Below are 26550 nucleotides of genomic sequence, written 5' to 3'. Positions count from 1 at the left end.
TGGGGTCTCTATTTTGTTGCATTGATCTATTTGTCTATTCTTTTGCCAATGCCACAGTATTTTGACTACTGTAGGTTTATAGTAAGTCTTTTTTTTTTTAATGTTGTCCAATTTTTCTTTCTTTTTTTTCTTTTCTCTCTCATTTTAAAAATTTATTTATTTATTTATTTTTGGCTGCATTGGGTCTTTATTGCTGTGTGCGGGCTTTCTCTAGTTGCGGTGAGTGGGGGCTACTCTTCATTGTGGTGTGTGGGCTTCTAATTGCGGTGGCTTCTCTTTTTGTGGAGCACAGGCTCTAGGCATGTGGGCTTCAGTAGTTGTGGCACACCAGCTCAGTAGTTGTGGCACGCAGGCTCTAGAACATAGGCTCAGTAGTTGTGGCACACGGGCTTTGTTGCTCCATGGCATGTGGGATCTTCCCAGACCAGCGATCAAACCTGTGTCCCCTGCTTTGGCAGGCGGATTCTTAACCACTGCACTACCAGGGAAGTCCCTTATAGTAAGTCTTGACATTGGGTAGGGTCACTTCTCTGACTTTGTTCTTCTCCTTCAATACTGTGTTGGCCATTCTGGGTCTTTTGCCTCTCCACATAAACTTTAGAACCACTTTGTCAATATCCACAAAATATTAACTTGCTGGGATTTTGACTGGGACTTCATTGAATCTATAGATAAAATTGGGAAGAACTGACATTGTGGCAATATTGAGTCTTCCTATCCATGAACATGGACTATCTCTCCATTTATTTAGTTCTTCTTGGATTTTGTTCATCAATTTTTTAGTTTTCCTCATATAGATCCTGTACATATTCTGTAAGATTTATACTAAGTATTTTATTTTGGGACTGCTAATGTAAATGGTATTGTTTTTCATTTCAAATTCTACTCGTTCATCACTGGTATACAGGAAAATGTTTAACTTTTGTATATTAACCTTGTATCCTGCAACCTTGCTATAATTGCTTATAGTTTCAGGATTTTCTACACAGTCATGTCATCTGTGAACAAAGACAGTTTTATTTCTTCCTTCCCAATCTGTATACCTTTTATTTCCTTTTCTTGTCTTATTGTATTAGTGTCTTAGTCTGTTTATCTTGCTATAACAAATTACCATAGACTGAGTGGATTATATACAACAGAAATATATTTCTAACAGTCCTGGAGGCTGGGAAGTCCAAGACCAAGGTGACAGCAGGTTTGGTATCTGGTGAGGCTCACTTCCTGCTTCATAGACAGCTGTCTTCTCACTATGTCCTCAGATGGAGGAAGTGGATGAAGGAGTTCTCTAGGGTCTCTTTTATAAGGGCACTAACCCCATTCATGAGGGCTCCACCTTCATGACCCAGTCATCCCCAAAGGCCCCACCTCCAAATACCATCACATTGCAGGTTAGATTTCAACATATGAATTTGGGGGGTTGGGAAGGAATGCAAACATTTATTTATTTATTTTTCATTTTAAACAAGAAGTTTATTTAAACAACAAGATGCTTGACTTGAAGGGAAAACTATCTAGGATTAATTTCTTTTAGAATAATTTATCCCTACTTAAAGACAGATTGCCCTACATGTAACAGCTATGTACAAAAAAGTTATAAAATTATCCTTGGTTTTACGGTGATAAATGAAAAACATTAAAATTCTCCAATCAAACAAGGTATGCAAGAATTTTTATGTTGTTCTTTTTTTGTTAAACAGTGAGAGCAAAATAACTTACTGGAATATAAAGATAAGAGCTGATGAGCATGCCACTAATGGAGAAAAGGGGTATCTTCACAGAACCAGTATTTTTCCCCATTCCATCTCCATTTGATGTCGATCAAAACATACCATTGGCCATTTAGTTAAAAAAAAAAAAAGCAATATGCTTGTGCACATACACCAGTTACTTTATTTACAGTAAAGGAATGGGGAAGGGGAAAATGAAAGAATAGAGAAACTATAGTAGTCAGGATGTGGTGGAACCAAATTGAGGTTTTCTAATTGAGAATGTCTTCTTGGTCTGGAGGAACAGAATTCTGAAGTAAAGTAGCAGGTTCCCTTTTTAGTAGACACCTCCTGTCTGCTGCTGGAACACATCAGTTGTATCTTCATCCTCCATTTCCAACTCTGCAGGCGTGTCTGTTTCATTGATTGGCTGCCCGTCAAATCGGAATTTGATCTGCCTCATTGACAAACCCTGTCGTTCACAATAGGCTTTCATTAGTTTACCAAGTGGTGTATGCCTCTTAATCTTAAACTGCACCACAGAACCATCCTGCCCCGCCACCTTCAAATTAATATGATCGTTGTTCTCAGTCTTGACTCCTTCCTTGGGCTTTTCATCGACCATGGCGAGCGCCGGAGCCTCCTCAGCTGCCGCTTCACAAAAGAGGTACCAGGTCCACACCAAACGAGCACAGAGGCAGCACCAGAAGCGGCAGAAGAAGGAGGTGGCAGCGGTGGAGGAGGGGAATGCAAACATTTAGTCAAAGCAATTAGCTAGGACTTCCAGTATGATATTTAAAAAAGGAGTAGTGAGAGGTGACATCTTTGCCTTGTTCCTGATCTTAGCAGGAAAGCTTCTAGTTTCTCACCGTTAAGTATGGTGTTAGTTGTAGACTTTTTGTAGATGTTCTTTATCAAGATGAGGAAATTTCCACTATTCCCAGTTTGCTGTAGTCACGTTATTTTAATATTTATATACCATTACCATTAACAAAAGCCCTCTGAACACAGTTTAGGGTTGCTTGGTGTAGGTGTTTGCCTTTAGGATGTACAGCCAAAATATCATGTTTTAAAGTCTCTTGAAATAATTCCTCTCCTTGTGGTTATTTACCAACTACCTATATAGGTAATTTTTTGTTTCAGCTTGTTTTTTATTTTTAGGGATAGTGTTCTTTTGATTTAATTTTATTTCCAAATTATGTAAAATTTTACATGAATCCTCAGTCAAAACTAGGCATGGGATGCTAGGCATGGGAGACTTCTATTACAAGCTGGGTGTCCAGATTATCGACGTGTGCCTGGCCCTGAAGCACCGGAATGGAGGTCTGATAACTCTGGAGGAACTACATCAACAGGTGTTAAAAGGAAGGGGCAAATTCGCCCAGGATGTCAGCCAAGACAACCTGATAAGGGCCATGAAGAAACTAAAGGCACTTGGCACTGGCCTCGGCAACATTCCTGTGGGCGACACTTACCTCATTCAGTCTGTTCCAGCTCAGCTCAATATGGATCACATTGTGGTGCTGCAGCTGGAAGAGAAAAATGGCTACGTGATTGTCGTGACATCAAAGCCAGTCTTAAATGGGAGATGGAGCAAGCGCAGCAAGGGCTGGAACACCTGCTGAAGGAAGGGCTGGCTTGGCTGGACCTGCAGGCCCCAGGGGAGGCCCACTACTGGCTGCCAGCTCTCTTCACTGACCTCTACTCCCAAGAGCTTATAGCTGAGGAGGCCAGAGAAGCTGTCCCCTGATTGGGAATGTGGAAGGGGGCACAGCAGCAGGCAGGGAGAAGAAGGAGGAGCTGGTGGTGAATAAAACCTAGACTTTGTTTTAAAAAAGAACCAAAAAAAGAAAGAAAATATTTTTAAATAGACACACCTAAAATGTAATTATTCCTAAAGAGTTCATCTAAAAACTCTTATCTCATTTACCTCTATTTCATCACTTATGACAATATCATATACTGAGTTGATTTTTCTTCTCTTTTTTTAGAAAATTGAAGTATAGTTGATTTACAATGTTGTGTTAGTTTCTGGTATACAGAAAAGTGATTCAGATATATATATATATATATATATATATATATATATATATATATATATATATATATATGACTTTTCAGATTCTTTTCCATTATAGCTTACTACAAAATATTGAATATAGTTCCCTGTGCTATAGAGTAGGACCTTGTTTCTCTATTTTATATATAGTAGTTTGTATCTGCTAATCCCAAGCTCCTAATTTATCCCTTCCCACCCCTTTTCCCTTTGGTTACCTTAAGTTTGTTTTCTATGTCTGTGAGTCTGTTTCTGTTTTGTAAATAAGTTCATTTGTATCATTTTTTTAGGTTCCACATATAAGTGATATCATATGATATTTACCTTTCTCTGTCTGAGTTACTTCACTCAGTATGATAATCTCTAGGTCCATCCATGTTGCTGCAAATGGCATTATTTCATTCTGTTTTATGGCTGAGTAATATTCTATTGTGTATATATATACCACATCTTCTTTATCCATTCATCAATTGATGGACATTTAGGTTGCTCCCATGTCTTGGCTATTGTAAGCTGTGCTGCCATGAAAATTGAGGTGCATATATCTTTTTGAATTAGTTTTCTCCAGATATATACCCAGGAGTGGGATTGCTGGGTCATATGGTAGCTCTATTTATACCTTTTAAGGAACCTCCATACTGTTTTCCATAGTGGCTGTACCAATTTACATTGTCACCTTTGGTGTAGGAGGGTTCCCTTTTCTCCACACCCTCTCCAGCATTTATTATCTGTAGACTTTTTGATGATGGCCATTCTGACTGTTGTGAGGTGATACCTCATGGAAGTTTTGATTTGCATTTCTCTAATAATTAGCAATGTTGTACATCTTTTCATGTGCCTGTTGGCCATCTGTATGTCTTCTATGGAGAAATGTCTATTTAGGTATTCTGCCTATTTTTTAATTGAGTTGTTTATTTTTTTGTTGTTGTTGAGTTATATGAGCTGTTTATATGGTTTGGATATTAAGCCCTTGTCAGTTGCATCATTTGCAAATATTTTCTCCCAGTCTGTAGGTAGTCTTTTCATTTTGCCACGTTAATTTTTATTGTCAACCAATTTTGCAACAGAATAATAAGATTTTATTTGACTTCTAGTAAACCTAGGTACAAGAAAAGTATTATACTTAATGCTGATGACTCTAAAGACATGTCTATATTAATTAACTCAATAAGCTTTAACTAACTTTAATACCAGATATTAATTTAATACTGAATATTTCCCAGGTCACGTGAACCTGAAGTTCATTCCGGTTCGTTTGTTTTATATTTCTGAGAATTTATTTAAGTGCTTAATTTCCTTTAAGTCAGTTAAATAGAGCTCATTTAGAAATTAATTTTGGTAAGACCATCCAAACATAAAGACATATTTATAATGCACACATAGATAGATAGACAAAACCGAAGATCTCATAGCTTCATTTTAAAACTTAGTTATGAATCAGGTATTATAATATAAAACTCAATAGTTTATAAATAACAGTTGGAATAGGTTAAATTCCCCCTCAGTCTCAGGAATTGGAGGTGGTCTAGATAAGACTAAGATGATTTCCTGAGAGCCCTAATAGACCATTTACATCTCAGAGGCACAGGGAGAGAAAAGCAAGTTCCTCCTAGAAGTCTTGTTTCTTTAGGGTCAGAATTCTGAAGAGATGTTTCAACAAGCTGGAAAAATCAGTTTTGGATTGTCAAATGAACCTCACCTTGGGCATTTTTCTCCAGTCTAAAAAATATTGTGGCCATGTGGTGTTACAAAGAATTATCTTTTGGGCTTTAGTCTTGGAACCAGAACTAAAGGTTGTCCAATTTTATAGGAACCATCCTAAAGGGATATTTTTAGGAAATGAACACTTCTTCCCCATGCTTGTCAAATAGAATAGTGCACCTTCTTTAACACAAGTAAACACTCACACACACACACACACACACACACAAGATAAAACCAAACCAATTCCAAAAGGCTCACTCTTATACAATAGCATAAAAGCTTATACGTAAGGAATTTCATCTCTTTTTCCTTCCCTTTTACAAAACAGTTCTAGTTGACAGACGGTGTTATAATTTAGAGAGCCATTAAGGGCCATTGTTCTCTAGATTTTAAGGAGTACTGACGTTAAGTAGTGTTACAATAAAATACCATTTTTTTCATTTTCATAAGTAAAAATTTCCCATTTCTGCAAATACACTCTAGGGGACTGCAAGATGGAACAGAAAAAAACTCTGGTTACCTAACTATTATTTGTTCAAGGCTGGTGTTGTCAAATATAAAGCAAGCAAACAGACCAATGCAAAGTAGTTTATCAGGGTCACAGGTCCCTAATACAAAAGGGAAAATTCCGACCAATGCCTCGCCAAAGATGAAGCCAAATGCAATAGGGAAGAATACCCTGATGTTGTCACACACAAGCTCCACTACTTACCAGAGACGTCTCAATCAGCCAATGCCTTGTTTCTTTCACCACAAAACCAAAAGTGCTGTGGCCCAATGACACCCTGTTAGCGGCAAACACTCGGGGCAGGTCCTGAGACAAGGGTGCTCAGGCAACTGCTGGGCAGGATCCCAAGAGCCACCACTGGCCAGGGGTTGATGTGCCATGGGCGAGATGCTTTCATGATCACCAAAACTGTTACCGAACCGAACTTGGTCCACTTGCCCAACAAGCAGCAAAGCCAGTCTACTGACACGGGGATGTGAAGGAAAGTGCACTGTTAATTGCAGGGTGCCAAGCAAGGGAATGGGCAACAAGCTTCAGATCCACTCTAATTTGGTCTTTGAGTTAGGGTTTTTTTAAGGGGAAGAACAAAGAGGCTGGGATTAATCACTGTCTTATAATGTTTCTGTGACATTTCTTATTCATTTTTTGGAAGTCAGGATATCTCTGGTTTACAGTTCTCTGGCCAGATGGTTCATGGCTCTGGGGTCTGTGAGCTCATCTGGCCCTGGAGAAACAACGTTAATGATGACATCTATGAGAGCAATTTTAGTCATTAGCCATGTTATTGACAACAGCAATTTTAGTCATCTGACTCTGGTTGATTAGTGTTCAGTTAGCACAGGATTGAGGGCAGAGGGGACAAGAAAGGGAATAAAGTTTTGGATAGAGAGATTAATCATAAACTCAGTAAAGGAACTTGGTTTCAGGGGGACTCAGTTTCATCTTTCCATTGTTACTCTTATATATAGAAAAATTCATATGTAGATATATTTATAGCCTTTCCCCTTAAACAAAACAGGTCCTACTATACATACTCTTTTACACCTTGCTTTTTTTCACTTGACAGTATATCCTGGTGATCACTCATAGCTATATGCAGAGTTCTTTCCCGTTAAAACTGTACTGCTTCTTACAGTATTTGTCTTTCTCTGTCTGACTTATTTCACTTAGCATAATACACTCCAATGCCATCCATGTTGCTGCAAATGGCAAAACTTCATTCCATTGTATATATAGGGCTGAGCACTATTCCGTTGTATATATACCACATCTTCTTTATCCATTCATCTGTGATGGACACTTAGGTTGCCTCCATATCTTGGCAATCGTAAATAATGCTGCTATGAACATTGGGGTGCAGGTATCTTTTTGAATTAGTGTTTTTGTTTTTGTTTGATTTTTCGATATATACCCAGGAGTGGAAATTCTGGGTCATATGGTAGTTCTATTTTTAGTTTTTTGAGAAACCTCCACACTGTTTTCCATAGTAACTGCCCCAATTTACATCCCCACCAACAGTGAATGAGGGTTCCCTTTTCTCCACATCCTCACCAACATTTGTTATTTGTGTTCTTTTTGATGATAGCCGTTCTGACAGGTGTGAGGTGATATCTCATTGCAGTTTTGATTTGCATTCCCTGATGATTAGCAATGTTGAGCATATTTTCATGTGCCTGTTGGCCATCTGCATTTCCTCTTTGGAAACATGTCTATCCATTTCTTCTGCCTATTTTTAAATCAGGTTGTTTGTTTTTTGATGTTGAGTTGTATGAGCTGTTTACATATGTTGAATATTAGCCCCTTATTGGTCATATATTTGCAAATATTTTCTCCCATTCAGTATGTTGTCATTTTGTTTTGTTTATGGTTTCCTTTGCTGTGCAAAAGCTTTTAAGTTTAAGTAGGTCCCATTTGCTTATTTTTGGTTTTATTTCCTTATTGCTCCTTATTGCTTTAGGAGACAAATCCAAAAGAATATTGCTACGATTTATGTCAAAGAGTGTTCTGCCTGTGTTTTCCTCTAGGAGGTTTATGGTTTTCAGTTTTAATTTAGGTATTTAATCCATTTTGAGTTTATTTTTGTATATGGTCTTAGAGAATGCTCTAATTTCATTCCTTTACAGGTATCTGTACAGTTTTCCAGAGCACCATTTATTAAAGAGACTGTCTTTTCTCCATTGCATATTCTTGCCTCCTTTGTTGTAGATTAATTGACCATGAATGCATGGGTTTATTTCTGGGCTCTCTATTCTGTTCCATTGATCTATGTGTCTGTTTTTGTGCCAGTACCGTACTGTTTTGATTACTGTAGCTTTGAAGCATAGTCTGAAGTCAGGGAGCATAATTCCTTCAGCTCTGTTCTTGTTTCTCAAGATTGTTTTGGCTATTCAGGATCTGTATGATATCGCTTATATGTGGAATCTAAAAAATACAACAAACTAGTGAATATAACAAAAAAGAAACAGACTCACAGATATGGAGAACAAACTGGTGGTTACCAGTGGGGAGAGGGAAGGGGGGAGGAGCAATATAGGGATAGGGGATTAAGAGGTACAAACTATTATGTATAAAATAATTTACAAGTATATATTGTACAATATGGAGACTATAGCCAATATTTTATAATAACTATAAATAAAGTATAACCTTTAAAAATTGTGAATCACTATATTATACACCTGTAACTTACATAATATTGTATATTAACTCTACTTCAATTAAGGTACTGTTTCTGATGAAAACTTATTAAAATTGTAAGGTTGTACCCTATTTATTCCCCTATTGATAGGCATTTATGTTTTTTCCATTACTTTGCTGTTATAAAACTGTTAAAATGAATAGCCTTGAGCATATGCCATTTCATTTTTTTGCCAGTATATTTTTGTGATAGATTCTTAGAATGGGATTCCTGAATCAAGAGGTAAATGCATATTTTTTTACTCTGTACTCATTAAACAACAGCTCCCCTCTTCTTCCCTGCAGCCCCTGGTAACCACAGGGATACAAAGTTTTTTCAAAAACTGCAAAACAGAAACCCAAAACGGATGGGTATCTTTATCCTTATATCTGTGTCTCTGAGTTTTCAGAATAATATCAAGATAATTTTTCAATAGACAAGCTTTATTGAATTACAGTTTATTAATATGATTTTGTTTTAATTTTAATTTTTTTCTCTGAATCACAAGAGTTTAGGTTCTCATAGAAATTTTGAAAATAAAGATACAAGATAAAAATAAGAATCATGCAATTCCACCAACAGAAGATAACCAGTAACCATTTCAATATGCTTCATTCATTTTCCAGATTTTTCTTCTTCACTCTTCTGCTTGTTCCAGAGACAGCCCCATGTAAGCATGTGTAGTGGGTATATGCATATAGATATGTTTATATATGGCTCTCTCTCTGTTGTATGATCTGTAAGTATAAAGGCAGTATTATACTGTAAATTTCTGCTTTTTAAAGTATTTTAAAATGACCATTAAATATTCTTCAAAAACACTCTATATTAGAATGAATGCATATTCTACCATATGAAAATTTCATAATTTAACTACCTTTTAATTGTTGTATATTTAGGTTGTTTCTAGGTTTGTGCTCTTTGTTAAGGAACAACTTTGTGTATAAATCTTGTCTGAGGAGTTTATTTTCTTAGAGCTATTCCCTAGAAATGGGTTGCTGGGTTAGAGGGTGTGCTGGTCTGTATCAGAATTCACTGCTCTATTATTTGTGGTCTCAAAAGCTGGAGCATGTGCATAGATTCACATGCTCCACTGTATGTATAGAGTTATTTTATCTTCTAATCATAGAAGAGCACCCACTTCGATCACCTAGAAGAAATCATTTTACTCACCAAATATTGTAGCAACCTTTTGTCATAGACCAGGATGAAAACTGAAGATGTAGTTAGACTGAGACCAACACTAGGACACAGTTAACTGATATGCTTAACTCACCCTTAGGAAGTGAGATGATTTGGCTCCATTCACATTGTGTCATTTCCCCTCATCTCTCAGCACATTCAACGGAGGCACCTCTGGACTAGACTTATAATTTAGATTATTTTAAATATGTTAATTAAGGAGAGAGTAGGTCATTAGTATATTTGGTGATGGTCTCAATGCTCCAATTATTTAACATATTTGGGAACAAATTATTCTGCATAAATGAGCTTTGCAGATGATTGAGGATAACCAGTTAAAGCAGTAGTTTGGGGTACAAAAGTTCCAATATTGAGAACAGATTTCCTGACTTCTTAATTATAATGGACCCATCAGTATAAATGAGTTTTCCTCCATGCATAGTGATTGGGAACTCCCTGAAAGCAAAAGTCTTTCTCCCTAAACCAGAAGAGGATCTCAGGCACAAAGCCTTGCAGAGGTGAGACAGACACAGCAGCATCTTCGCATTTGAAGGAGGGCAGTGCGAGGTATGGACTCTTCATCAACCAGATTAACACATTTAAAAAAAATGTATTTATTTTCGGCTGTTTTGGGTCTGCGTTGCTGCGCACGGGCTTTCTCTAGCTGTGGCGAGTGGGGTCTACTCTCCGTTGCGGTGCGCGGGCTTCCTCTAGTTGCAGCGAGCGGGGGCTACTCTCCGTTGCGGTGCGCGGGCTTCTCATTGCGGTGGCTTCTCTTGTTGCGGAGCACGGGCTCTAGGCACGCAGGCTTCAGTAGTTGTGGCACGCAGGCTCAGTAGTTGTGGCTCGCGGGCTCTAGAGCACAGGCTCAGTAGTTGTGGCGCATGGGCTTAGTTGCTCCACGGCATGCGGGATCTTCCCGGACCAGGGATCGAACCCGTGTCCACTGCATTGGCAGGAGGATTCTTAACCACTGTGCCACCAGGGAAGTCCCCGGATTAATACATTATTGACACTAAATTGCTTTTCTGATTCATAAAAAAAAAGTCTCCCTAGATTTATGTGGGATATTTTATCCCCTGTTGCCCATGGAGACCTTCAGAAGAAAGAAAATGGTTTTTACCCCATGTTTTGGAGAGTCTGAAACCCATAATCTGTTTGGACAAGCCTTAATTGGATACCTGTTTTGTGCCAGGCAAGCCAGTGCTGGGCGTTCAAGAGGAGAGACCTAGGTCTTGCCTTGAGGAGCTCACTCCTGTGGGGAGAGAGTAACCTGAGTGTGGCACACGGATGCCCTGATGCCGCAGGTTTTCATAGGAGGCAGACAGGGGTTTGGCACCATGTAGAAATGAATTTGAGTCTGGGTTCCCCTGCTTCTTGGTTCTTAGCTTCTCTGAGCCTCAGTCTCTTCCTGTGAAAATGGGGACACCAGGGGTCTGAGGTTGTGATAAGATCATGCACCTGATGCCCTCAGCACACTGTAGCAGGTGAGATGTGACGTCCACTTAGGTGCCAGTATCTTTAGGAGGGCTTGGCAGTGGGGATGGGGAGGGGTCTAGGGTTCCACTCTCAGAAGTAGTTATGACTAATTGGGTAGGGTAGCACCAGGGACAAAGGGGGACAGATGTGTGCCACGACTGTCATCTCTTTTTGATACTGAGCACCTGCTGTGTACCTCTTCCCGGCCTCACAAGGTCCCTCAGAGGCCTTGTTGCCCTCGACCAGATGAAGGGCCTGAGGAGGGGAGGGAGGGGAGTGGGGGGCTTGCTCAGACGCAGCTGCAGCTTCACTCCCCTTTCCCACCCCTGTTGCGCTGTCTTTTACCAGAACTCACTCTGTGACGTTGAGCAAGTCTTTGCCCCCCTCGGGAGAGCTGGTTTCAGGGGAATCAGGGACGCCAGGCTTCCCACATTTAAAGTTTTAAAGAGCGTTCCAGTCCCTCCCTCTCCCCCAAGTCTCCTCCAGTCGGACGCCCAGGTGAGCTCTGGGAGCTGCCCGCAGGTAATGATAATACCGAGTACCTCGCATTTACTCCGCGACCCGACCTGTGCTCAACTCCTTTCCTCCGTAATTCTCCGCAATCCCCAATCCGAGACATCCCGGGGCCGGATTCGCCCCCGCGGGCCCGGCCCCCTTTCGGTGATCAAGATGCAGAGGTCCCGACGGCCTCCCAGCACCGCCCCACGTGCCGCCCCTGGCGGCTCCGCCCGGCCCGCGAGAGAGTGAGACCGGGGGCGGGGCCGCGCGGGGCGTCGGGGAGGGGGTTCGGCCGGCTCGGGGACTACACTGGCCCGCCAGACCGCCCCACTCCTGCCGCCCTCCGATGGGTCCACTGCCTTTGTGCCCGCCAGTAGGGCTGTCGCTGCTGCTGCTACTGGGACCCGGACTCGGGCTCAGCTCAGGTGAGTGAGGGATGGGCCCCCTCCAAGGACCCAGGAGTTCCCGGGGCTCCTCCAGTCCTCCCCAGGGTGCCAGGAGCCCTGCCTCCCCAGCCTTCCCGGGGGACCCAGGAGCCCTACAACCCCCAGCCCTCCTTTCTGTGGCCCGCCCACACGTTGCTTCCCAGCTTCCTGGGAGCCCTGTCCCCCACCCCCGTCCTCCCCTACAGCCCCCTCCTTCACTGCTTCCAGGGACCCAGAACTAGCCCAGTGCTTACCCAGGGCCTCAGTGCTCTCCCCCAAAACCTCTCCACTCACTGGCACCCTCTCCAGTGACCAGACCTCCCCATCCACCTGGACTGGTGTCCTGTGAACTGAGCCTTCACTCCGCCTATCCCTGGGGTCTGCAGTAGGACCACCAGGGGGACATGAGAGGCTGAAAGGAGCAAGAGAAGAAGGGGCCCAGCCCTACCTGGGGTTGGGGAAGAACGCAATGTCCCCTTCTCAACCACCCCTGGACGTCACCCTTGGCTAGGTCCCCTTGGCATATTACCCACAGGGACATATGTGGACGCCACAAGCACAGAGACACACAAGCACAGAACGCCCCCAGCCTCATCTGGGCACTCAGGTGCTGGGCTCACGGACAGGCTCATACACAGACACAGGCAAAGACACCCCGAGGGAAACGCACACACCCACACACCCGCACTCAGGGATACCGAGACAGCCCCTTATGGACACACATACAGAGAGAAGCACACACACACAAACACACACACACCCTCAGGCCCACAGGAAGCCTGGACAGCCTTGGCACTCCCAGCAGAGGCTGTTGTGGGCAGACACAGCAAACAGCCCCCAGAATGACCTGCCCCACCTAAGCTGGCAGGGAGGGAATGTTTGCCTTGGTTACACATCGAGTGCTGGGTGTCCACCCATGCCTGGTTCTCCCTAGGGCTGAGTCCAGGACCCTGAGATGACAGAGTGGGGGTCAGGTCAGGGTGGGGGGACCTCTGGGGACAGCTTTGGGGTGTGGGTTTGGAACTGGGGTCCTGTCAGATGTGCTTTTTTTTTTTTTTTCAAGTTTTTATTCTATTTTATTTATTTTTGGCTGTGCCACGTGGCACGCGGGATCTTAGTTCCCTGACCAGGGATGGAACCCACGCCCCTGCAATGGCAGCGCAGAGTCTTAACCACTGGACCGCCAGGGAAGTCCCCAGATGTGCTTACACTGGGAGTGTTCCATGGGGCTTGGTGGATCCAGGGATCAAGGAAGCTTTTCTGAAAGCCCACTGCATGCCAGGGGATCCGAGGCTGCCTGTGGCAGAGATCTGTCCAGGCTGAAGGGTCACGCCCATGAGCAGACAGTGGCACAGCGTGACAAGGGCCCCTGTGGTCACATGGGGGTGAAGCAGATTCTAGAAGGAGGTGATGGGTGAGCTGGGTGAGGATGGGGTGAGGGCATTTGCAGCGTGGGGTGTATGTGACAGGCAGTTTAACTGGAGGAACAGGACATGATGAGTGGGGTCCATGTGGGGCACGTTGAGAGAGGGCACTGGAGCGAGGGGAGGGTCAGCCTCTGCAGGGCCCCTGATCAGTGAGGACCCTGAGCTTTACCTGGAGGGGGACGGGAGCCTGGGGAGGTTTCAGGCAGAGGTGTGGGCAACTGGGAGCAGCGCTCAGGAAGTCCTGTGAGAGCGAGGACAGGTCATCCAGAGAGGAAGGCAAAGCTTTTAACTCTAAACTCGTTTTTACATTTTGTTTCTATTTAACTTATCTCCAGTCCCCTACGTGAATATGCTCCTTTTCCCACTGAGAAAAAGACAAAATTGAGGGAATTCTCTGGTGGTCCAGTGGTTAGGACTCCGAGTTTCCACTGCTGGGGGCACCAGTTTTATCCCTGGTCGGGGAACCAAGATCCCACAAGCCACGTGGCACAGCCAAAAAAAAAAAAAAAAAAAATTGAATTTTGGTTTGGACTCTTCAAAAAAGTCAGCATGATAAATTCTTGTTCTAGATAAAAAGACATGATGATTAAAGGCAATGCAAAAATCTCCTCTGGATCCTCAGTCCTGGAGCAGTGGGCAGAGAGCGGGCTCCCAGAAATCAGGCCGGCCTGGGCACGAGTTTCTGCTCAGCAGCTCACCAGCTCTAAGACCTGGGATGGGTCCTTTTGCTTCTCGTAGCCTCAGTCTCCCCATCTGTAAATGGGAGACTAGCCACCCACGAGACAAGGAAGTTGACAACAGATGTCGCCTATAAATTGCGGAGCACAGTGCCCGGTGCAGGGCGAGGGCCCAGTGATAGCATCTCCTTACTGTGGCTCTGATTGTGTTTTTTGACTAAACATCAGAGTGGACTCATGGCCCTCACCAGAAGAAGGAGTGGCTCTGGGATTCTCTGATGCCCAGCTCACAGCAGGTTTGGAGGTCCCTTACCCCGAGCAGTGGACCCCTTGATGCCCCTCAGCTCTGTCACCCTGGCAGGGCTCCCTCCTCTGCTGCTATTGGGCAAGGAGGAAGGAGCACTGGATTGGGAGTCAGAAGCCCCCAGTCAGGTCAGGTTCTTGTGGGCTGTGTGACTTTAGGGTTGTCCTTTCCACCTGGGCCTCCTCTTTCTTCCATGTGAGATGCAGGGGTTCCTGTCGCACCAGCTATGTACTGCTATGTGTCACAGCCACATGGGGGATCCAGAAAAATGGCTGGGATGTGGCCACAGGGCCTCCCCGTGTGGGAGGAAGCTGTGCCGGGCAGTGAAAATAAGAGATGCAAAAAAAAAAAAAAAAAAGAGATGCAAAGGGCCCTGAGCCAGAGTCTGGAGGGCAGGGGTGGGGGCAGTGGAGACCCAGGGAGAGGGAAGCCCCCGCAGAGGAGCCCGCCTTGATGGCAGGGACTCTGTTCAGCTCATTTCTGATGTCCAGTGCCCAGCACAGGCAACTGGACAGACATTTGATGCACGACTTGCAATCTGACTCTGTCTGGAGTTGATAAGGGCAAAGGATTGGGAATCAGGGCATTCCAGGAAGAGGGAACAGCCTGTGCAAAGGCCCAGAGGTGTGAGTTTTTTCAGATGCTGTGGCTCTGTGACCTGTTTTCTCCTTCATGGCTGCCTTGAATATATTGATAACAATAGTTAGAGCTCATTGTGTGCCGGGTGCTTTACATGCATGATCTCATTCCGTTCTTGGGAGTGAGATCCCTTTATTCCCCTGTTTTACAAATGAAGAAACCAAGGCACAGAGAGGTTGAGCTGTCCAAGGTCACACAGCTAGGAATAAGAAGCAGGATTCAAACTGAGATAGTCATCCAGGCCCTTTTCAGGCTGGTGCCCTTCCCCAGGGCCAGGGCAGCCCCCACCTGCCGCCTCTAACCTTTGTCTCCCCCTACCCACCCCAGCTTCCCAGAGGTCACATGTGCACCGACGTGGGCTCATAGAACTGGCAGGGACTGTGCGCTGTGCTGGCACCCGCACCGCCATGGCCTACATGAACTACGGCTGCTATTGTGGCCTGGGTGGCCATGGCCAGCCCAGGGATGCCATTGACTGGTGAGTGCACGCTGGGGCCAGAAGATCCCACCCCCTGGGGTCATTAAGGAAATATCTCCTATGAGGAAATACCTAAAAACGAGGTTGGGGTTTGGACTAGGAAGATCCCAGCATGCGATACTACTTGCAGGCAGAGGGCCTCCTGGGCAACACGGCCAATGAGGCCAAACTGTGATGCCAGCTGCCCCCCAGTCTGGCCATGGACTGATTGATCATGTTAGCTGAAAAAAATTGCACATCATTGATCAGACTTATTATGCATCAGAACTGTTCTGAGAACCCCTTTGAGTCCTCACAAAACCCCATTTCAGAGATAAGGAAAGTGAGGCAGAGAGATCAACTTGCCTGGGGCCACATAGAGAGTGAGGGGTGGGGCCTGGGATTTGAACCCAGGCAGCCTGGCTAGATTCACACCCCCGATCACTGCCCTCTGCTGCTGTGTGAGAAGGGCCTGTTCTGTGCGAGGCTGTGGGCTTGGATCTTGCCACGACTTCCTCTCATTTGCCCTCAGGGCCACAGCCATCCGCGGAGGCAGGTATGATGGTGATCCTCGTTTTACAGATGAGGTCCCTGAGGCTTAAAGAGACGCAGCCACTCACCACTTCCACTTAGTGCTGGTGAGGGGCGGGGACGTGGAATGTGACTGTCTCTTCCGGAGCTCGGAGGATGTAGCTGCCACTGACACGTCTTTATCCAGCCTCGCCCCTTGGAGGCTCCTGCCGTGGGCCCTGCCCTCCCTCCCACACTCTGGTTGTCTAGTTCCTGCACATCTTTCCAGGTGCAGCCCAGGCCTCACCTCCTCTAGGAAGCCTTCCCTGCAGCCCACCTGGGCCTGGCACTTCTCTGGCTCCCAGAAGCCCCTCTCCTTACCCCACATCCCAGCACTTCTCGCCACACACGTGGCATCTGGTGGCTTGTCTGCCTCTCCCGGCCAGACTGGGAACTCCTTGAGGGCAGAGTGGAATCTGGCTGACCTCTCCCTGCCAGACCCTACTGAGGGCTCAGCGCAGGGTGGGGCTGCTGGCTGGATGGAAGCAAGAGCAGTGGATGATTGCATGATGGATGAGTTTACAGACATTGGTGGGTGTTTCTCAGGGAATTTGTATGTTATTACTATGATTACTATTGCTTTCGAGGTGCTCTTACGTGGCAGGCTGGACACCGGTGACATTGTGGGGAGCAGGACAGAAAGGGCCCCGCCCTCACAGAGGTCTGGTCAGGGAGGACAGCTGCTAGTCCGTCTTCTCCCTAATTAGGGTCTCGTCATAAACCTGCCCGGAGGGAAGGAACCTGGGCTTAGGAGAGGGTGTGATCAGGAGACTGTCAGAGCCTGGGGAGATGTGGGATCTGGATGGCATCCTGGGGGTGGGGGTGGGTACTTGGGCTGAGACCTAGAGCAGGAAGAGTGGGCATGAAGTTCTCCCAGGCAGGGGGCAGAGTGTGGGCAAAGTCAGGAGGTGGGGAGGGTGTGGCTCGCTCCAGGAACAGAGAAGAGACCACTGTGGCTGGAGCTCGAAGACTCAGAGTGAGGCAGGCAGGGGCCAGGCTCGAGTGTGGCAGAGGGATGGAGGCAGCGCAGGACACACTGGGGTTGGTGGAATTATTTCCCAGGATGGGGATTCTCAGGGAGAAGGCTTGGACCAGGAGATGCTGTCCCCCTGTGGGTCCTCACTCGCCCGTAGTCCTGGAGGATGGCCAAGAGAGCATCCCTGCCTTCACCCACCTGCCGGTCTGCCTGTCTGCCACCCACAGGTGCTGTCATTCCCACGACTGCTGCTACAAACGTGCCGAGGATGCTGGCTGCAGTCCCAAGATGGGGCGCTATTCCTGGCAGTGTGTCAATCAGCACATCCTGTGTGGTGAGTTCCCAGCATCAGACCCAGTAGCAACCACTGGCTGGAGCATAGAGGGACTTCCAAGTATAGGCAGGGCCCATCTCTCCCCATCTGCCCCAGTCTCCACCATGCCCTATTGTCTGCCTGACATTGAGGCCAAGTGTCAATTACTATAGTTCATTTCTCCTGTGCTGTTGATTTTGTTATGGAAAAGGAATATTTCTATCAGACCCAGGAAAACAGAAGGTAGGTCAAAAGGCTGAATGCTTCAAGAAAAATGGGAATGGTGAGCCCATTTATTTGTCAAAATGAAGAGTACACCTGGGTCTGATGTATCCCCTTTGCTTCGCTCGTTAGCACTGCCTTTCCCAGGGGACGTCTGAGTTTGCAAACCCTGGCCTCTGGTCAACAGCTTAGTCCATGATTCAGATTCTGTGACGTTGCCAAGCCCTGATCTCTCAGGGCCTCAGTTTCCTCATTGGTAAACTGGGGGTGGCAATCAAGCCGGCCTATTATAAGGATGAAGTGACAGTGTCACTGTGCTTCATGCCTAGTAGATGTCATTAAATGTCTGGTGAAGAAATGACCCAACACAGAACCTCTGGTGAAGATGACCAGGCACTATTTCACTGAGCACAGGATTTGGGGAAGGACAAGAAGACAGTTCTGTGTAACCCTGAACCCCCCAAGAGAAAGTAATTTCTCTTTCAATTTTCTTTTAATCCCTCTAATTTTGTGAAATTAGGAGAAAGTCTCAGTTTGGTGTTACGTTAGCTAAAACATCCCTGGGTCACTTGCTGGTCCTTTTTAACCAAGAGAGTAGGTTTCTGGCTTATAACGTTATTCAAAAACCGTTCTATTCCTAAATTTAATTCTGGCCTTAAAAAAATTCTTCTTTATCTATCTATCTGTTTATCTATCTGTCTATCTATCATCTATCTTTAACCACAAGCAGCGTGTATCTAATGAGGATAATTGTAATGTAATCTGATATCACTGTACATTTTACATGACCGGCCACTTCTTTTTTTTTAAACTATTGTTAACTTGCTCCATATCATTTTTTAAATTAATTAATTAATTAACTTATTTATGGCTGCGTTGGGTCTCCGTTGCTGCACTTTCTCTAGTTGCGGCGAGCGGGGGCTACTCTTCCTTGTGGTGCGCAGGCTTCTCATTGCAGTGGCTTCTCTTGTTGCAGAGCACGGGCTCTAGGCGCGCGGGCTTCAGTAGTTGTGGCTCGCGGGCTCTAGAGCACAGGCTCAGGAGTTGTGGCGGACGGGCTTAGTTGCTCTGCAGCACGTGCGATCTTCCTGGGCCAGGGCTTGAACCCGTGTCCCCTGCATTGGCAGGCAGATTCTTAACCACTGTGCCACCAGGGAAGCCCTGTCTTGGTACTCTTGTTGAAAATCACTTGGCTCTTAGATCAGTGATGTCTCTGAGCCTGTTTCCTTACCTGGAAGATGGGTGTTGCAAAGATGAAAAACGGTTTATAACGTGATAACCAAATTGGATGGAAGTTGTTACTTTCTTCCCTACCCTCTTCTCCATCCCTCATCCTTATCTGAACCTCTCTCTGACCCCCAACTACCTCCACCTGAGAGAACTGAGGATCTGGTGTGATTCTCCACTAAAACCTCAGCTTCTGCAGACTTGTTCTCCTCTAGAGGGAAGGAGGCTATCCTAAGGGTTACGTAGAAGGATGTTCTTAGATATGCATGGATTCTCAGCTGTATCTTCTGAGTCTGAATTAGGAGTTGGCACAGAGCAAAACTGAATTAATATGGAGACATAACATCAAGGACTGAAAATGCCCCAGACATCATCTCATCCAACCCTCTCACTTAGAATTGGGGAAAATGAAGCCCAGGAAAAGAAGTGCCTTGCTTAACATGGTGGTGATAAGCCCACTTCTGGGCATATTCCCTGTCCCCAGACTGCCCCCTTCCACTGTGGGTGGAGAGGAGAAGTGGGCCTTGAATGGGAAATGTGTTAAAGACCTTTCTCTTCTTCCTTCAATCTGCATGTTCTGCTTGCCCCTATCCATGTAAAAATGATGTTTGTAAAATATTTATTGGTGTGTCTGCTGGTGGAGTCTGTGACTGTTTACAGAGCTGCCCTCCCTGAACCAAACGAAGAGAACCAAAATATCTATTATGCATTTTTTTTTTTGCTAAAAATAGTCTTATTCTGTTTGGAGACATTCTGAACATAGTTGTTTGCTTAATTACAGGTGTGGCCCATTTTCCATTTATGGGCCTGACAAATATATATTTTTTAAATGTTAAGCATATAATAATATTTACTGGCAGGCCTTTATTTTAAACTTAACCCTTGGGAGCTAGGTTTCCTCTTCAGTTTTTATTATTCTTGAATAATATGAAGCTGTTGGGCTCCTGAGGTCATGGGCAGTGAGACCCAGCCTTGCTTTTGAAAGGATCTTTCTTGCTCAGGGAAAAGGGTGGGAGCACAAAGGAGGCATAGGCATTGGGTCAGCTCTGTGGCCTTGGACAAGTTACTAAATCCCTCTGAGCCTCACTTTCCTCATCTGTAAAATGGGAATAATAAAACTCTGGTGCTGGGTTTGTATAAGAATCAGAAACAATGTATGGCTTTTCTGTATTCTCCCAAAAATTATTATTGAGAATCTACTCTGTGCCAGGCTCCCTGCTAGGTTTTGGGCAAAACAGAGAAGCAAGGCTCTGTGGTCTAAAAAGAGGAGAGCAGTAAATAGCGTCCATGCCAATTGTTTTTACAAGTGCTGTGTCGGAAGAGAAAGCAGTGAAGTATTATACAAACTACAACATAGATGAACCTTGAAAACATGAAGCTCAGTAAAAAAAAGCCAGACACAGAAGGTCACCCATTGTATGATTCCATGTATATGAAATGTCCAGACTAGGCAAATCCACAGATGACAGAAGACATATTTGTGGTTACCAGGGACTCTGGAGAGTGGACTCTGGAGAGTGGAGAGACTTAATAAATATGGGGTTTCTTTTGGGCTGATAAAAATGTTTTGGAACTAGATAGAGGGGATGGTGGCAGAACATTGTGAATGTACTAAATACCACTGACTTGTCACTTTAAAGTGGTAAATTTTGTTATGGGAATTTTGCCTCAGTAAAAATGTATCCTCACCCCAGAATGCTCAGGGGTCAGAGAAGGTCTCACTGACAAGATGCCATTGAAGCAGAGACTTGGGGAATGAAGGAGCCGTGGGAAGAGGTGGTGGGAACAGCCAGTGCAAAGGCCCTGAGGTAGGGATGAATGTCTGGGTGGTTTGAGGAGCACAAGGAGGAGGGTGAGGCTGGAGCAGAGTCACCCAGGGAGAGAGTAGTAGGTGATAATAGAATGATGAGGGCCAGATCCCCCAAGGCATTGGAGGCTTTCCTCTGAGGGAGATGGAGAGCCAGGGAGGGTTTTGAGCAGAGGAGGGACATGATCTGATCTGCATTTTAACCATACTGCATTTTTGGCTGCTGCATGGAACATATGCTGGAGGGAACAAGGGTGGAAGCCAGGCACCTGTATGAAGCTGTCCCCGGGATCTGGGTGAGAGGTGGCTTGGGCAGGTGGTGGCAGTGGAGGTGGTGGAAGGGGGGTGCTTCTGGACATGTTTGGCTGGAAGGTGGAGCTGGGGGACTTGCTTGTGGATGGGGGAGGGAAGGGGAACTGGCTGGAGTGTTCATGCGAGTCACCCTGTCCTTAGACAGCTGTCCTCCGGTTGCAACCCTGGGGATTCAATGGCTCTTTCCTCAGAAGTCCCTACCCCACCAGGTCACGTTGCTCCAAGGGTGTGCGTGTCTCTGTTGTGCAGCGGCCCATGGAAATTTTACAGGCAGAAGGGCTGGCTCCTGCACCAGCTGGTTCATTTACCAATTTTTACATATTATTTGTATCTATCTGTCCGTCTGTCCATCTATCTGTCCATCCATTCATCCACATGCTTTTTCTGATTCAAACCTAATCCAATTTTGTTGTGAAAAATTAAAACATTCCAGAAACACTGTAATGTAGCAAGTTACACTCCATTCATTAGAGTTAACTAACTTCTGTTAAGTTTGGCATCTTTTCCTCCAGATTTGTGCATGTGTAAACAAACAAACAATAACAAAGATCAGATCACACTACGTATATTTTTTTCACTTAATATAGTGTCTTGGACATCTTGGATCATCTGGGTCAGCCTCATTCTTTTAAAGCCAGACAATCACCTATGGCAGAGTGTCTCCACCTTGACACTTTGGACATTTGGGGCTGGACAGTTCTCCGGTGAGGGGGCCGTCCTGGGCATTGTAGAGTTTAGCGGCGTCCCTGGCCTCTACCAACCAGATGCCAGTAGCACCCCCCATCCCCCACGTGACAACCAAAGATGTCTCCGGACACCGCCAAATGCCCCCGGGGGGCCCAACTGAGAATGGCCAGTAACACGAATGCACTTTATTTTGCAGAGACCATGGCTGTCCCTAAGTCTTTGTGCACTTGTGAGAGGGTTTTGTAGCATGGAGTCCTAGGACTGTTGGGTCAAATGGTGTGTCTGAGGTGCCCTTAGAATTTATATGTAGAAAGGACTGGAGGGCAGCCTGAAAGGGGGTTAGAGAACTTGTCCTGGAGGGGTATTTACTCGGCAAGAGCATTTAAAAAATGTAAATGGTGTTTATTGTAGAGGCTGGGGAGGGGCTAAAGGGAGACCTGGTAGAGATTAGGGAGGAGCAAGGCCACCAAAGTCCCCACAGGCCACCTCCTTTCAGCCCTGAGTGGCATAGATATTTTAAGTCTAGCAAATAATGTAAACTAAACTTTGAAATAGCTGCCCTTCAAATTTGGTTAATTGAGATCGCTTTTTCCACAATGAAAGCACCGTATGGCTCAAAGTAGAAGAGTTTCAAATTACAAAATGTAAAAGTTTGGTGGGAAATAAAACTCCCATTGACACTACCCAGACATCCATTTGATTAACCTTCTGGTGGTGGTGGTGTTGTTTTGTCTTTTTTGAGTGCATAATACATAAAAAACATAGCAGTGTGTTTTGTACCCCTTATTTTCCTCTTAAGTATAAGCTGTTTCCCATGTCATTAAAACTCTATTAAAAGAATAGATATATGTATAACTGAGTCACTTGCTGTACACCTGAAACTAACAAAATCAACTAACTAACTAAACTAACTAAATCAACTATACTCCAATATAAAATAAAAATTTAAAAAAAAGCTCTATTAAACAATCCTCTGGGGGCTTCCCTGGTGGCGCAGTGGTTGAGAATCTGCCTGCTAATGCAGGTGACATGGGTTCGAGCCCTGGTCTGGGAAGATCCCACATGCCGCAGAGCGGCTAGGCCCGTGAGCCACAATTACTGAGCCTGCGCGTCTGGAGCCTGTGCCCCGCAACACGAGAGGCCGCAATAGTGAGAGGCCCATGCACCGTGATGAAGAGTGGCCCCCGCTTGCCACAACTAGAGAAAGCCCTCGCACAGAAACGAAGACCAAACACAGCCATAAATAAACAAACAAATAAATAAATAAATAAAATTTAAAAAAAAAAAAAAAAAAAAAAACAATCCTCTGTTACAAACTTGAATTTGTAAGGGTGGGCGAGTGCCCCAAGTTGACACCCTACTCCCTTCCTGCAGTCAAGCCAGGAGGCCTGGGGCCGGGCAGAGCTGAGTTGGGGCCCAGTCCCCACACCCCTTCCTGGATATTTCCTCTGTAAGGTTGGGGTGCCAATGGCGCTGCCCTGAGAGGACTGGGTGAGACGGGGACCATAGAGCCAGCCCTTTGCCCAGTGCCTGGCTCTGCATAACTGCACGGTTAACGCCAGCTCCCATCATCCTGACTTTTTCTGTTGTTATCCATTTACTGAATTATAACCAAGGCAGTTTTTTTTTTTCTGGGCTGCGCCGTGCCGCGTGGCTTGCGATCTTAGTTCCCTGACCAGGGATCAAACCCGGGCCCCCTGCATTGGGAGCCTAGTGTCTTACTCACTGGACCACCAGGGAAGTAAGTCCCTGGGAAGCTTAATAAATGAATTTAAGGGAGAAAGATTTTCCCTTTCAGTCCTTTGTTAATTTTTCCAGTTAGGCAAGGAGGAAGTATCAATTGCACGATAGTCTGACTGCTGGAGAGGGTAAACCTCTCCTACACTTGCTAATCTCCCTCTTTTTTTAAACCAAGACACTCCAATTTGGGGGCTCACAGCTTTCAGGTGGGCAACAGCATTTAACTAGACTTTTATAGTAGGACTTTATCTTCATTGGTTTTTGTTGTTATTTTTGCTTTCTTTGTTTTTTAGTCAGTTTCTTATATTTGTGGTATAAGATTTTGGTTTTCCATTTATGTCAGTGATAGAATTTATTTAATGCAATTTAATACCATTTAATATAATTAAATCAAAATTTATTTAATAATTGACTTACTGTTAGAAATAAAGGGGATTTAAAGCTAGCATGTTGAAGCTGCCATGGGTCTGAGTTTGGGAAACCCTGTGTGCAGTCATGCAGATAAACACCTTTAATCAACTCAGCTCATTACAGAGGGTCCCGGGTCCCCTGCCTCCTGCTTGACATTCCCCACCCCTCCCCCACTCATCGCTCTGTCCCCTCCTGGTGCTGCCAAGCTCTCCGAGTGTTGCCCTGAGAGAAGCTGATGAATTTTCTGAGTCTCATGCTTCACCTTGCTAGGATCTCCATGGAACTTGTGCATTTTAAGAGGGGATCTTTAAAGATTGGCTGACAGCTTAAGGAGGTCAGCTGCAGCTCATAAGCACCTGCTGTATGCCCTGCATTTTACTGACTTGGTCCCTTTTCATTCTCCCAACAGCCCTTAGAAGTAGGTACTTTTAGTATCCTCATGTGGCCCCTGTGGAAACAGCCTGGGAAGGATGAAGTGATGTGTCCAAAGGAACTATATCCATGGCCGAGCTGGCTACCTCCAAAGTTCATGCTTCACTGTGCCTCTGGAAGAAATTGGGAAAGATTTAATAGTGGGTGGTTTTTTCCCCCCCATTTTGTGGATAATTAAAAACCCACAGTCAAAGGCAGATGACATATCCATAGCTGTTATACCTTCTAGATTAATAAGATACAACTTGAAGATCACAAAATCTTTCCAACCCAAAGGAATGACTCTCTAGCAGTGGAATTCCCAAGGCAGAAGGAGATTTATCTTTGGGTGGCAACCTTTGCGTCTCTGTATAAGGTAGGCCCAGGATGGAAGGAAGAGATGGAATATACGATTGTTATCTAAAACAAACTATTTACTTATACAGTATCATGTCATGTGCATATAATGACATTTTACCTCTTCTTTTCCAATTTGGATACCTTTTATTTCTTTTTCTTGTCTGATTGCTGTGGCTAGGACTTCCAATACTATGTTGAATAGAAGTGGCAAGAGTGGGCATCCTTGTCATGTTCCAGATTTCAGAGGGAAGTCTTTTAGCTTTTCACCATTGAGTATTATGTTGGCTGTGGGAACAAACTGTTTTCTTGAAGGAGCATCTGAAAGAGACCTGGAGAGAAAAGGCGGAGAAATGCAGGTAGAACCAACATTGATGGAGTACACGCGTAGGGCCAAGCCCCTGCCGGGCACTTTACATAGGCTTTCTCACCCATGCTTCCCAATAAACCTGCAAAGTGGATAGTGCCCCCATCTACATGAGGACCTGGCTCAGAAAGTTTGGGTAAGACCACACAGCTAGGAACTAGCAGAGAAGGCATTCCAAAAAAAAAAAAAAAAAAAGCCTGGATGGTTCCCAGGCACCTACTGCTTATCTAAATGGATCCTTAAATGCACTAGTGTAATACTGATGCAGAAGAGAAGCTAAAGGGGCATATGGACTTTGGACTTCCTCTCTGAAAACACTCCCCTGGCAACTTCAATTTCCTTTTCTGTAAAATGGGCTGAACATCACCTCCCTCGGGAGTTATGACAAGAGAGATCACGTGGTGAACTATCAAAGTGTCACCCAGATACAATTTATGCCCTTCCTTGTCCCCAGCTTTACTGGCTTCCCTTGCATTTATCTTCAAGTCTCTGCAAGTCCCTGCTCTAACCTCAGTTTTCCCACTTCTTCCAGGACCAGTGGAGGACAAATGCCAAGAACTCATGTGCAAGTGTGACCGGGAGATTGCTTACTGTTTAGCCAACACTGAGTACACCTTCAAGTACCTCCTTTACCCCCGTTTCTTGTGTGGGAAGGACTCACCCAAGTGTGACTGACTAGCCTGACTTGAAATGTCTTTTTTGCACAAGGAAATAAAACTTTTTGCAGATCAACAGCCTTATTCAGTTCTTTGCAGGAGGAAGCTGGGGCCAATTGTTAAAGCTGAAACCCTTGTGTTTGCTTTCACTCCTGTTCCGGAACTTGGGGCTGGAGCCAGTTTCGTTTCCAGCTTGATTAATGTCAAAAGTCCCATGCCTATTTCATAAAACCACAACTGTATTTATGACTGTATTGGGTTTGGTACCATTTGAGGTTCAACCTTTATGAAAAGAGCTGAGCCTTATCTTCTAACCTGCTCCCGATGGCAGGCAGTCAAAAGTGAGCAAACACCTACCATGAGCTTGGCCTTGCTTTCGATTCTGGGCTGAAGCAATAAACAAAATGGCCACATGATGCCCAACCTTGTGAAGTTCAAGTCTAGTAGTTGTTAGCTTGAGTCTTCTGCCCTATCCCACTCCATCTTTAACAGTTAAAATTTATTTCCTGATTACAAAAGTAGTACCTATGCATTGATTGCTAAAAAAAAGAAAAAAAAAAAGGAAAATTGAGAAATATATAAAGGAGAAAACACCCCACTCCAATCATCACAGTCCACAGTAACCACTTTTAGTATCTTAGTGTGCTGCCCATCGGTCTTGTCTATAATGTGTTAAAAATGTAATCGAGACTCTATACTGTATGATTTTCATAAGCTTTTTTCCATTTCTCCATGTCTTTAAAAAAAAATCTTTG

General features: G+C 44.9%; 2 protein-coding genes and 1 pseudogene across 2 annotated transcripts; 2 read left to right on the top strand and 1 right to left on the bottom strand.

The window, feature by feature from the left end:
* Positions 1–1943: 1943 nt before the first annotated feature.
* LOC132348866 (small ubiquitin-related modifier 2-like) lies at positions 1944–2393 on the bottom strand. Its single transcript, XM_059896796.1, has one exon. It carries the CDS (start codon positions 2329–2331, stop codon positions 2044–2046), a length of 288 nt encoding a protein of 95 aa, XP_059752779.1. The 5' UTR covers positions 2332–2393; the 3' UTR covers positions 1944–2043.
* Positions 2394–2947: 554 nt separating this feature from the next.
* LOC132349538 (vacuolar-sorting protein SNF8-like) lies at positions 2948–3456 on the top strand (annotated as a pseudogene).
* Positions 3457–12036: 8580 nt separating this feature from the next.
* PLA2G10 (phospholipase A2 group X) lies at positions 12037–25871 on the top strand. The gene is made up of 4 exons (XM_059897093.1): positions 12037–12235; positions 15610–15760; positions 17513–17619; positions 25672–25871. Exons 1-4 carry the CDS (start codon positions 12157–12159, stop codon positions 25812–25814), a joined length of 480 nt encoding a protein of 159 aa, XP_059753076.1. The 5' UTR covers positions 12037–12156; the 3' UTR covers positions 25815–25871.
* The last annotated feature ends 679 nt before the right edge of the window (positions 25872–26550 follow it).

The sequence above is a fragment of the Balaenoptera ricei genome, chromosome 15 (genome assembly GCF_028023285.1).
Source record: "Balaenoptera ricei isolate mBalRic1 chromosome 15, mBalRic1.hap2, whole genome shotgun sequence".
Lineage (NCBI taxonomy): Eukaryota > Metazoa > Chordata > Mammalia > Artiodactyla > Balaenopteridae > Balaenoptera > Balaenoptera ricei.
This window is presented reverse-complemented; position numbering and strand designations above follow the sequence as displayed.

Coding starts and splice junctions, on each gene's coding strand:
- LOC132348866 (XM_059896796.1), bottom strand. CDS start 2,331: ATGGTCGATGAAAAGCCCAAGGAAGGAGTCAAGACTGAGAACAACGAT.
- PLA2G10 (XM_059897093.1), top strand. CDS start 12,157: ATGGGTCCACTGCCTTTGTGCCCGCCAGTAGGGCTGTCGCTGCTGCTG. Junction 12,236..15,609: donor CGGACTCGGGCTCAGCTCAG/GTGAGTGAGGGA, acceptor TACCCACCCCAG/CTTCCCAGAGGTCACATGTG. Junction 17,620..25,671: donor CAATCAGCACATCCTGTGTG/GTGAGTTCCCAG, acceptor CACTTCTTCCAG/GACCAGTGGAGGACAAATGC.